We start from the raw sequence: 13,673 nt of genomic DNA, 5'->3' as shown, positions 1-13,673 counted from the left end.
ACTAGCTATGAAAAATTAACATGCTTTTGATTTTGCAATGTTTCTCCTAGATGTATTATCATCAGTACGATACACCTAGTAATGACAACAAAACATACATCATTACCCCTGACATGAAGATAAATGCAATTATCACTGTCTTGACAAATTTTGCACAGCAGGCCAAGTTATCTACCGTGTTGAGTTTAAGTCCGGTTGCTCAAAGATCACTTCTGCTGACAGTGAGCCCAGGAACACACACCTATCAAAAGATTTCAACCTTTCTCTACTAAACAAGAGCCCAGCTGAAAAGTTTGCATGCGCATCCAAAAAGTCCAGCCTTGAACCAATCTCCAAGTCTTGCAAAAAGAGCCCGAATAATTATAATAAAATTGAATGGGTTGAGAAGACAGATAATAAGCTGCAGTCCGCTTTCCATCTGAAAGCAAAGTCTAAGTTTGGAGACTTAGGCAACAGCTAGGATTAATTTACCTGAGATTCTTGCAAAACTTTGACTTTATTTTCTCTTTTCTTTTTTTTTTTTTTTATTTTTTTTTAACAAGGTGTAGTTAAGCCTATATGAAGTTCCATACTGAAATAATTTATTTCAGTTTTTGGGTAGCTCATATTCAGTTAATAATGACTGAATAGCCCTATTGTATATTTACTGTGCCTACTACACTGAATCTTAAATACAGGCAGGCTTGTTGTTTCAGAAATTTAAGACAACTCTGATGATGTTAAGGCAGTTATCTGTGCACATCTCTGCATCGTACCATGTAGACGTACTTCAAGTGCTTCAAAAATGTATAACATATTTACCACCGCTGCTGTTCCTTTGCATTTCTGTAAGGGGAAGAGGTCCCAAGCCAGGGGTGTGGTCCCGATGTACGAGCTGATGTACAAACACAGCTGGACTTTACTCCGAAGAATCTTAAACTACCACGATAGACAACGGTCAGACAACGGAAATGTCCATTCTTACTTGGTAAGCGTAACAAGGAGTGCATAGCACTAGATGCATTAGTAATGGCTTATATCTCCCGCTATGAAAAAAACCACAATGCCTGCGTGTTATCTTTTTTCTTTTTAAAACTAGGATCTTTGTAGCATGTTACTAGGTTGAAGTAGACTGTGAAACTGCATGATGTGGCATCATGAACTTCCTCATTCTGACTGTGTTTACATTTCCATGCAAATTTCTTCCCAGCAAAGAAAAGTGAGAAGTGTTGGGTTACCAGATCAAGAAACTAAGCCTGATCCTCATTTACACTTTGTAGATGAGAGTCAATGCTGGCTCACAAGTTTGGGGAGAACAAAAAAAAAAAAAAAACCACCAAACTTGTTTCAGTTCTGTTAAACTTACGGGATGGTGCATTTTCATTTACCACTCAATTAAGTAACTCAAGTCCACCCAGCTGTCTACTCCAGATTCAGACATTAGCCCATTGCTCTCATTTCCAGGGGAAAATGCTCACCTTCTCATTGTGTGCTTCACACCAAGGGTATCAGACTGTCAGAAGCCTGAACTTCTGCACTAGAGAGAACTGCCGGTATTGATTTTTCTTTCCCAAAGCTTATTTTAATGCTTATTCTGCCCAGTCACCCTTTGTATTCTTCCAGTACTTGTGATGGGTAGGAAACTAACAGCCCCTACACTTTCACAGTGTAGAGGTGTCCAGCAGTTCACAGTCCCGTACAACTCATGCCCAACTGGAAAGCGTGTTTTGCAGGCACCGTCCATCAGATTGCCATGGTAATGGTAGCTCTAGAGGACACTGAATCAAGACCATAACTGTATTTCACATAAGTTAATGAAAAATGACAAAGAGGGACCAAAGCTGTATTTGAACTGATCACCTAGGAAGGAAAAGCTCCATATCCCATTGTGTTGAGCTCTCCGGCGCTCTGCCTCATGCCCTGCCCCTGGCTTGAGCTTTAAAACACAGTAATACTCTGCCAGAGGACACAGTGTGTCCGCCTTCATGAGGGAAAATGAAGAAAATAGAAACATTTAGTTCTCTTGTAGGATTACTGTTTATAAACTAGAGAACTATGTCTTCAGATTGAGATATGCTAACTTCTCTGTAGCAAAGGTCTTAGTGCTATTTCGTACAGCCTGCCTAGCAGTTTATTACTGAGAACAGTGACAGAAAGCAGACAAGAGAAGGGCACCCAGCCCACGGCGGTGAGAAATTCCTTTTAAGCACGCTAAATCTTTCTTATTAGGGACTAACCTGCATACTTCTAAATCATCAGACCAGTCATCATACAACACTGGAGGCTTCTGAACAGCATCAGTCACACTGGGCCCTGCCCCAGCAGGAGCTCCGTTATCTGGGACTGCCAGAGCATCACTGCTGGAGCCTGCCTCTGCAAAGCAGTCCTTCGTATCTTTATTGTGTCTAAGGAAAGACGCAGGCTGCCGATCTCTGTAGTAGCTTTTCCCTTTGCTTTTCCCACATTTTCTTGCGGAAATCCGTGCTTCCTGAGATGATGCTGAAGACTGCGATTCCTTAAGCCTTGGAACCCTTCTTCGGCGGTGATTTAAAGTGGGATTCTCAGGGTCAGATAACTCTTGCTTCTTTTCCCCCATTGTCCCCAAGGAGACAAGTTCAACAGCATTACTGTTTGAGGGCCCATCCTGGTTACTGCATGATCTATTGCTCCTTTTTCCCCTCCTGGGCATTCTTGCCTTTTCTCTTGCTCTCCTCCTAGCCTGAGCCCACTGACTCTCATCCGAAGATGATGACGAATCGGATGCATTCCAGCTCGATCTCGCAGGCTCAGGATGCAATTTACAGTCTCTCCCCTTTCCTTGCTTTTCTGTATGCTCACCATTGTTTCCAGTCTCTCTTTTCCGCCTAAACCTTCGTTTTACTTGTTTCTTACCAGACTCCCTATTAGAAGGGGTCAGCACCATGACAGGAGTTGCATGTTCAAGCTCATCTTCTGACAAATCATGCAAGGTAGTAGATCTGGTCAAAGCAGTAAGCAAAGGAAAGGGATGGAAATGGTAAGGGTGGGTGGAAAGAGAGAAATCACAAAAAAAAGGATGAAAATGAGAACATGAATTTTAATAGGAAAACATGAGACTGAAAAGCAAAACCAGAACTAAACCAAAGAGAGATCAAAAGAAAACTAAAGTCTGTGTAAATTATGAATAGTGTTAAGCAGAAGCAAGAGCTACATACTATTTGATAAAGACAGCAGCTAACAAGCATCAACCAGATTAGAGTATACTTTTCTCAGCACATACCTACAAATGTCCTGAGTGGAAGGGCAGACAGACAACCGTGACTGACTCCTGGGAGCTGTTCCTGTTGTAGGACTGCTTGCCTGTTGAAATAAGTTAGATAATTTGGAATCTTTATCTATGAAATACATTGCAGATATTTTACTGCTTTGCCACATGATTACAAAATTAAAGTAACTGATGCTGCTGTTCATAGCGCACTGTTGAACACATGAAAGCTCACAAAATACAGGAAGCCTGACCAAAAGCAAAACCTATTTGTGGAACTAAATATGACTGAAATGTTTCAGCTCTCATTTGCTCATGACTACTTTTTGTCGCCGTTTGAGGAAGCAGCTTTCAACATTTGAATTTTCATTTTGGTTTTGATCTACTGTAAATGTCTGATGGGAAAGGATGTTGTTTTTATTTCATGCAATCAAACAACCATGATGATTCCTTTCAAAATGGAGTGAAGTACGTTTACATTATGCTGAGTGATGAAGAGCACAAAGCTAACCCATGTTGAGTGGACTGAGGGAACGGGGAGAAAATTAAAGTATGTTTTAAAAGGTTTTCAAGGCAATCAGATCTTCTAGAAGAGCTCAAGTACGTTAAACTGATGAGCCTGAGAAGACCAAAGTGCAGACTGCATCTCTAGAAGAGCTGATGACATTCTCAAACAGCAGGAGAGATATAAAACCTGTCTAGTATGTGACATTTTGCTTATAAGGTTGTTGCTACAAATTGCAGTCTCAGTTGCTCAATACTTCCACTGAAAACATATTTTGATGGTGTTTACAGCAAACCATTTCAATCTGCCTCACAATCTACTGGCAGCATAGCTGTACAGAACCCAAATCTAAATCCAAGGCTCTCTGATTCTTCGGGAGCACTCACGGGGTACAGTACTGTGGGGAGAGGGTTCAATATGAATCATTCTTAATGCTATGACCTTCCTTTAGCTGATAAGGGCATTAGCTTTGAGTAAGCAACCCTATCCCGGTGTGAGCACCACTACCAAATGGAGACAAAATACTAGAAGCCTTAAGGGCTCCACAAGATCCCGCACCAGATGCAGGGGAAGAATGATTATTCAAATTCAAATTATTCAAAGTACAAATAATACAAAGATGTAAAGGCTGTTATCCCAAGCTTTTGTACTAGCAAATCAAATTCAGTCACATGTAGAGTCCATAATTAAAATTATTTCTAGCTCACCTTTCACAGACATTTTTGTGGTGTCAGTTTGAAAATTAATAGTACAAGCGAAAATAAATAAATACAGCAAGTACCTGCTGACGCTTCACTTTGATCCAAGGTTCTTAATATCCATTATATTTCATGACTAGATCTTTTGGAAACGTCAGTCACCACTATGTGCATGTTTGCTTTTAATGGGATACCAGCTGAGACCTAGGAACGGTGTTTTTGCATGAAAATAATCTTCTAGCTTTCGTAATTCAAGCAATTCTTTTTACCACTTGATGTGTTAATATCACAACACAAAAAATATTACTAATTCTTTACTACTAGGTTCCAAGAAATGAAACTCAGAGGTATGAAAACTAAGCCAACATAAGAAATTAAGTTGATACAGCATTTGGGCACAATCCTTATGTTCATATGGTTTTTTCAATGCCTGGGCCCACCAGGTAAAGGAGAAACATTAGAGTGCCTACAGTCTAATGACAGAAGAAAGGACAAGTATCAGTGAGAGACTGGATTTCATATCTTTTTTTCTACAAAAGGAACATTTCAATTACACATACTGTTAAGGAATATGAATTGTTTTTACATACACATTAGAAACAGATGGTATAGGTACGGTTGGGTATATAATCTTTTTCCACCTCAGCCTTTGTGATTAGTTTTACGTGATTAGGCATACCTTAAGCTACTTAATGAGGAAAGATGTAGATATCAGCACCAGAGCCACATTACTGGGCTACATGCTGCTGCTGTGTGAAAAAACATCCCTCCAGGCTAAACCTCAGGCAAAGAACTGCTGAAGAAATGCAGCCCTAGAGTCGACTGTGGACTTCTGAATTCATCCCTCGTGACTAACTCCCATTTCTTTTCCCCCCTCACAGCTGCAGGGCTGTTCCCATTGCTTCTTTCAGGATCCGTGTACTACAGGGGTTTGGCTGGACTTTAAGCAGTGGTCAGGCCACCCCCATGCCAAAATGCAAGATTTGTATCACCTTGCCACAAGCATTACCCTTTGAAGGGATAAGGAGAAGAGCTAAACTGGCCCAGTAACTGTACAGTAGGTCTGCACGAGTTCAAGAAACTTTCAGCAGCTATTAAAGCAGGAAGTCAGCTAGACACTTCTTAAGAGGGCTGGAATCAAGCCAAAAATTAAAACAAACTCCTTGAAAAGCTTTTACACTTACTATTTGGGACTGGAGACAGGTGGAAATCTAGTTATTTTAAGACAAAAATTACATTACCAGTTTGATTGCTTAAATCTTACATTTCACTCTCAGCTGTTAAGAGGTCTGGACTGTTTCAGCCCTGCTCAGTCAAATTTACTTTCTAGTTCCCCTGCACTGGCATAATGATGTTATGTTTAGTTAATATAACTCAGAGGAAGGTTTATGTCCTTCTAAAATAATTTACATCAAAATCTTTTTAAAAAATGAATGCTTTTTTTTGTGTTTGTCTAATCCCTGCTGGAGCAAACCTGACATCTGGACAGTCAAAAAGCCCATGCATCACTTAACTCTTCAAAAACAAACCAAGAAAACTCCAACATGCCAAGCTATGCACAAGATAATTCAGATTCTTATCTGTGAGCAAGTTTCATTCAATAGGTTTCTACAACTTTTAAACGCAAATTTTGTTTTTTATCTACTTTAAAATAGCTTTTAATGGTAAAATGAACTGATGGAGTGATTTCTAAAACCAAGAAAGTTAATGTTTCTGATATTCATTACCAGATGTTTGCTTATGGACCTCACAGGTAATAGAGGGCCTTATTTTGTACATAATTCCAGTTTTATCTCTATAAATTAAACAGGAATGGAAGGACCTGCTAATATCTGGCCTGTCCCTGCTACCACATGTCATATGAATATAATCATTCACAGCTAGTCAAGTTGTTTTTAAAAACTTGTAAATTCCAACTCAGCTGGAAACCTATTCCAGGCCCCTTTGCTTTTTCACCCTACCCACGTTCTGACAGCATAAACTGCATGTGCTCTCTGCTGCCAACGCTGCCTCTGGGCTTAACTCATTTCTTTTGGTAATATTCCCTCTTAGCCGTCTCCTTTACAAGCTTTTTTTTTTAAAAAAAAAAATGTACATTCTCTTAAGTCCAGCCTCACAGTGAAGATACCTAAAGTAGCATTTAGTCACATAGTCACAGAATGGTAGGGTTGGAAGGGACCTCTGGAGATCATCTAGTCCAACCCCCCTGCCAGAGCAGGGTCACCTAGAGCAGGTTGCACAGGAACGCGTCCAGGCGGGTTTTGAATTTCTCCAGAGACGGAGACTCCACCACCTCTCTGGGCAGCCTGTGCCAGTGCTCTGCCACCCTCAAAGTAAAGAAGTTCCTCCTCACGTTTAGGTGGAACTTCCTATGCTCAAGTTTGTGCCCGTTACCTCTTGTCCTGAAATTTAGTCAGTTGGTGTGTTTACAGAGCACAGCATACAGCCATACGGAAGTTCCAGGTTAGATCCTAGGGAGACAGCTGTATCAGCAGAGCGTTTTGCTTCCTCTGAGCAGCAGAGTGGCTGATGAACCCAACCGAGCACTGCCCTGCACAAGTTCCACATTCAAAACTGTGCTGCCACAAAACACAGCACCGAACAAGTCCACTATCCCTGCTCATAATATAAGCCTTCTTTTATTTTTATTCATCTTTACTGCTAGTTTTAGCAAAAAAATACAAAATCCTTTCAGTTGCATATATGACAAACCAAAACATGATCATTTGAATATATTCTGCTCATATCATATCAATCCAGCTTTTATGGGATTGTATATACAACAGATGTTGGAAACAGTCTCAAGCACACAGATCTTTTTGCTATAATTGCTATCCCATTGCTATATTGCTATTTAGCACAATGAATATTTTGAGATACTGTATTTGTTGAATAGAGGGATGAGATTGATGTTGTGCACTCCAATTCCACTTGGCAGGTAGAATAATGATATTTTTTTTTAAGAATAGTATTCCTTGAGTGGATGTCTACTTCAGACAGCTATATTGTACAGCTCCTTGGAAGAGGAAAACTAAACAAGCACTGTACTAATTTTATCATAGCAAATTGTATCAGCAGCATAATTAAATGCGGTAATTCAAAATAAAGTAGTCCAACAATTCATTTATAAACAAGGCAGCTCATTTCTCTATGCCATCAACACAAGGAAGATGCTTGAGGGATAATGCCAACTCCAGCTGATTAAGTTTGGCATTTCACAAATGTTGTTAGTAGAGAGAGATTCCCCAGTCACCACCTTCTGCTGTCTTGGCCAGTTTGGATGAACTTTCTTGTCAAGGATACGCAATTCAATGAACAGAATTGACAGAGCACTTATCCGTAATTATTTTTGATATGTTCAACAGGATGTGGTACTATGCTTTTCAAAGAGAATACTGTTAAATATAGAGTTTTCAGGACAAGCGAGACAATAATCATTTATCTGACACGTGAGGACTTTAATATTACACATACACGTCTGTTAAAAGACTGCAGCAAAGGCAGAAATGGGAGACAGAATGAAGTTAAACTGATGAAAACAGTAAGAATTTCAAATCAAGACTGCCTTTACTTTGGTGTTCAGGATCTGATAGAATTTTCCAGATAGTGATGAAAAATGAGAGTCCTCACTGATCATCTATTGCTTAACACTGCATGTTGAAACTAGTCCGAGAACATGAGTCAAGTTGTGCTCTTCTTCAGAAGAGAGAAGGGCTCTTCTTTGACCTAACAGAAAAGCTGAGTAAAAACACGTTCCACAAGTGCAAAGCATTCATATTTGAATGGAGTTAAGCTTTAAAATAACAAACCAGACGTAACAGACAGCTGCTACAAAATGGCCTCACAGATACCACCAGAAAGGCTAATGAATCCTCTAATCCCTCTATTCTGAATAAGGAAGGCATTTCCAAAAGCTGCTCTGCTTACAACACTGCTTAAGTACAAAGTCACAGAAAATTGCGGGAAGGCAGGGCAGACAGGGAACATGACTAATGCTTTTAATCTGTTCTTTTATACTGCTCTTTTATTCTGCTTTTATTAAGGTTGGACCAGATGATCCTTGAGGTCCCTTCCAACCTGGTATTCTGATTCTATGATTCTCTTACTAATTATGCTTTATAGCAGCGACGCATCACAGAATCCTCCAGATCCCACCAGCCATTATAGTTAAAAAGCTGAAACTCTATCCGATTAAAATAATGGCACACCAAGGAATGGATACCTTAGAAGATTATGGCAGTTTGCATGGCAATTAGCTCAGCAGGAGATCCAGTCTGTGTATTTTCATCTGAAAATTTCTGCTTTGTAAACAATGCAACTTTTTATGGAAAACGTCTGTCTTTATAAACTTTTCTTTGGATAATTTCTCAGGTCTAAAAAGATCAAAAACGTGGTGGAAATGACCCAAGCCAGGTGCATTTTACAAAGAGTGTCTTGATGGCAACTGAAACTTAAGCACATCGGTTTGGGAGAAGGGGGTTTCTTTTCTTTTTTTGGTCCTTTATGATGGAGTTCCTGCTTTGTACTCAGAGTTACTATAGTCTGATTGATGGCTTTACAGCAACTGTTAAATTAATTGGTAACTCAATTTCTGTTTCATTTTCTTTCACAGATTTTTTTTTTTTTTAATTATTCCTTGCACGTTTCTTCCCCGATTCTTTTCTTTCTCTGCTGTCCTCGACCCCCCTCCTTCCACCTGCCTCTGAAGAGAAGGAATAAAGGGAAAAGTAACACAGAAGGAAGGAGAAGAAATATCCTTACAATTCTGCTGAGCAATACCATTCAGCACCTTTGAAAGTCAGTATGATAAAATGGTTTGAAATCTAAATCACTAAAGTAGGTTTACTTCCCATCAAAGTAAAATTGCAAGTGGCAAATCTATCCTACTATTTAAAAATGACACCAACAAAAACAATTACAACTTTGACTTGTAGATTCAATAAGCTTTTTAATTTCCTTTCCCCTGTCTTACTGATCTTTGCTAACCTTTATTTTAAAGGTAGAGGTTCTACTCAAAAATCCACTCTTTCTCCAGATGTAGCACAGCTAGCTAAGCTTTCAATTATCTGACGGATTATAGTTTGCAAAAGTCTTTGTACTGCAGCAATGCAATATTTTTGATTCATGATTCTCGTCAAGAATGCATCTTTCTAGGCATTATCACTTTCTTAATAAAAATGCTTTGTAGCTCTTAGGGAAAAATACACAGGTGTAGGCAATTGAAACAAGGGATGTGCTGGTCTTTACATAAAAGGTGCAAAGCCCTGAGACCAGCAGCTTCTGACTGTCTGGAAGGAGCTAAATGCAAACTTAGCCTGTAGAAAAGGTGAAGCACAAAACACGCATCTTCTTTTTTGTAGTATTTTAGTTCTAAAGGTAGTCAGTATCGGTATTCAGACAACATCATTTAGAGTTTCTCTTCCAAAGAAGGCATCTGTTTCTACATATCCCCCTATCTGCAAGACTTAAAACCCTAAAAATATTTCTGTGTACTAAACAGCTTTCAAACATATGACATTCCTGCCGTTCTCCCACCAGTGCATATGTATGTGAGTGCACACATTCTTCCCGTTCTTCATTTGATCATCTGGGCGACGAAGGACACGGACTGGATGAATTCCCATCTGTGAGGGATTATTATTATATTTGAACCATTGTTATATTTGAACAACTCTACTCTGGTGTGTATTTGGTATCTGTTTATTCCATCCCTTAGGGAGAGAGAAACCTAAATGCACCGGAGCAAAAGAGCCATAGGAAGAATATTGAAATACCTAAGCCAAAAGACAGTGAAACCCTGACAACACACCCTTACGAAAAATGGGAGACACCATATTTTTATGAAGTGCGAGGAACCTCAGACTGCATCAAGAAAATAATTTTGTATCACTGTAGAAATAAAGTTTGCTTAATTGTATTATTTTTAGGACAAAGACCTGAAATGTGTTTCTGAGTGCCGTGGTGAAGAAATAAATGCCATATAAAAATTTCCAGGAGTACATACATATGGAGTAGGTATGTTACAGATGATAATTCTTATTGAAAACTAAACAATAAGCATTTGTTATAACTTGCATACCATGTTTACTGAAAACAAAGCAAAACTATTTCACCTGTATGGTATTGCATATCATAGTATAGGACTGAAATCAGTGATAAGACAATGTCTTTACAGAAGTGGAAATTACATATAGGCATTACACACAAGGTAAGCTTGTATAAACACATAAAGTTTGTGGTACTTAACACATTTCAAACACATCTGCAATTCTGCCTGGATGTGCTGATGTGACACATTTAGGTATACTCAGAACAAGCTGTTGGTAAGAATTGTGATTTAATAAAATAGAATCCATATAGATTGTATACATACAATCGTATTTTTGTCAAGTATATACAGGTCAAGTGTATTTAAGAATAAATTGAAATTGTATTGTTTTCTACCGGGTGTCTGCTGGAACTGAGATGTATTTTATGCAATTTTATTCAGAAGTTCAAATTTCGGGCAGACTTAGGTAAATTCTGCAGTCATGCCTTTTGTTAAGGTTATTGTAAATAAACAATAAATTTTATGGACAAGCCACAAAGTATTCTCTAGACAAAGAAATCAAACATTTACATCTAATGGGGGAAAAAAAAGTGCAGGAATAGTTATTTTGCCATTGTCTCTAGTTCTAGTTTTTTGCCTTTTTCTGCTTTTTGATGAACAAAATACTTTTCACTAACTTGTTTACTTTGTGCTCTTGTTTTTTACAGTAACAGAATCATAATGAGAGTTAAGTGCCAAGTTAGCCTTCACCTTTGATATTAATGATTCTGTTTATGAGCAAGAAGAATCATTTAGATGACTAACATAACATTTACACTCATATTTTAATGCTGGTTTTGTATACACGATATTATTCACTGTAACAGCACTTTTGAAGGCTGACATTTTACACTTTACAAGAGCAAGGACTTGTTTTTTTCTTGGTTTATTTTATTTTTTGAAAGCTCTAAGTTTTCCCTCAGTGGCTTATCACAGTAATCTAGAAGCTACGTTTGGAAAGGATGGAGCTACAGGCTTCCTTGAAAAAAAACACCATGGCAATCTGGAAGAGAATTGTCATTTATGTGTGAATATGCATGACTGAATCTTAGAATTCAGTCATGCAACAGGTATCTTGGAGACGCTGCAATCCTCTCTCAGGCTAAGTCCACGATACAAAAAAATTTCACAATAAGAACAATCAGCCATTGGAATAATCTCCACAGGGAAGCGGTGGATTCCCCAACACCGGACACTCTTTTAGATTCAGCTGGGCAGGCTGTTGGGCCATCTTGCCTAGACTGTGCTTTTGTCAAGCAAGGTTGTACCAGATGATCCTTGGGGTCCCTTCCAATCTGGTATTCTGTGATTCTATGATGAACATTTAAGTTCCCTTATGCTTTTTTCACCATAAACCTGATCATTTGTGCTTGCAATAATTCAGACAGAAGATACTATGACAACACTGCCAAAGACGTGGTGGTATGTTTACCCATTTAAAAAAATGCATAGTGAGTTTTGCTTCAAGTTGCATAAAACACCTGAACTGTGATACAGGACTCCTCACACATTCACCTTGCGTGAGAGAGCATGAAAAATAAAGAATATCAAAACCCACATGAAAGAACATTTAAATTTTAATGGAAGAAATTAAATGGAAATTTGTAATTCAAAAGGATAAAATATTATACTACATATTACATAAATTGATATTCAGTTTGTGAAACACATTTCAAAATCACAAACCGAGTAGCTCAAATCCACAATCAATAAATTGGCAACAATACATTTTTCATCTAAAACTTTAGTGGGTACTACTTTGACAAGCTGGTGCCTTTTGGTTTTCATTTGTGTCTTACTGAGGGGAGCCCTACCTGACATAAGAAATCAGTTTAGAAATTGCATAAACATATTGTAAAACCAGTTCTTTCTTTCCCTCCTCTGTTGTTTTTCAGATTCTGAATTAGACCGATGACTATTATCACACTGAATATTCTAAACCTATCACCTCTCTTCTTCCTGATGTAACTCAACAGAGTTTTGATAGATAGATGCTTCAGAGACCTGTAAATAAAAAGTCTTCTAACACCTGCTCATGGCTTTTGAGAAGCAATTGAGCCAAAGCAAAAATCAGGCAATTTGCTCCAAGCCTGAATTTCTCTGCACTGCAAAGTAAGCCCAAAGATCCCATCAGAGAATTTCTAATCTTACTGCTGAGAGAGCATCCTTCTCTAAGGAGCTCTTGAATCATAATTAACATGCAGAAAGATAATTACGATGTGTTAGAAACAATTCTTCCAGAAAGCATTTTAATATAACCAGACAGCCTCAGAAACACATATAAGCATAACCTCTACAGACTGTAATTCAAACACAAGATTTGTTCCACTGGTTAACCACAACGGAAAGAAACGAATCCACCAGATCCTTCTCAGACTAGCTTTCCTCTTAAATTATACACATATTTAGGAAGACATAACAAGCTTACTGAAAAAATCTACAGTGCACAGAACTAAGCAGTGGCAAATATGTAATGAACAAGCTCAAGGTTTTAATTTATTTAGATTTTAAACACATCCAGATAAGATAATTCTAATTCTGAAATCCAGAACGCTGCACAAGGCTTATCTTTTACAAAGAATAATAAAGTTGCCTCTGCTACCAGCACCATGGGAAATGGGTGGGAGAGAAAGTCTAACAGTTAAAAAAAATAATAACAATAATTTAAAACCAGCAAGGCTGGTTCTTAGCTCACATTTCCAATACTTCTATGTTTTTATTTATATGTATTGCAGTAGATAGGTTTTGAAAGCCATAGTTAGAAACTAGGGCTCTACTTTGTCACTGCGAGATAACACAAAATACAGCTCAGTCCCAAATATGATCTGTTACTCCCAATGCCAGCAGGGCAGAAGGCAAGAAGACCTGTTTATTGATTTATTGATTCTACAGGGAAAATCTAAGTTATTACCAGAAGTGCAGCAGAAATCAGACACTGATACATTTTCCTAATTGTCTCTGCTTAGAAAACCAACTGAAGCAGTTGCTCTTGGAGTCCCAGGACGGTTTTGTTGATGTATAGGCTGAAGCGAATGAACGAATGTCCCAGGTGGATATTCGCTGAAGACGGCCAGAGCTGACCGTCAGTCAGGAGTACCCAGAAACAGGCAGACAGAATTGGGCAGAGTACGGAAGAGTGATAGAGTACAAAATGATATG

At 38.5% G+C, this 13,673-nt stretch overlaps 1 protein-coding gene across 2 annotated transcripts in view; it reads right to left on the bottom strand.

Moving 5' to 3' along the window:
• Positions 1 to 13,673, bottom strand: part of MARCHF1 (membrane associated ring-CH-type finger 1) — a 246,497-nt gene that overhangs the window by 35,983 nt on the left and 196,841 nt on the right. Inside the window, exons 5-6 of one of the 2 annotated variants that reach the window (XM_054202878.1) lie at positions 3,239 to 3,318; positions 2,217 to 2,957 (exon numbers count right to left, since the gene is read on the bottom strand). In XM_054202878.1, the coding sequence (XP_054058853.1) occupies positions 2,217 to 2,957; positions 3,239 to 3,318 (821 nt within the window). Of the gene's footprint in view, positions 1 to 2,216; positions 2,958 to 3,238; positions 3,446 to 13,673 lie in introns of those variants that run through there. The other variant, XM_054202879.1, reaches the window with a different exon arrangement.

The sequence above is a fragment of the Rissa tridactyla genome, chromosome 5, assembly GCF_028500815.1.
Source record: "Rissa tridactyla isolate bRisTri1 chromosome 5, bRisTri1.patW.cur.20221130, whole genome shotgun sequence".
Classification (NCBI taxonomy): domain Eukaryota; kingdom Metazoa; phylum Chordata; class Aves; order Charadriiformes; family Laridae; genus Rissa; species Rissa tridactyla.
The sequence above is the reverse complement of the archived record's forward strand: the minus strand, read 5'-3'. Positions and strand labels throughout refer to the sequence as shown.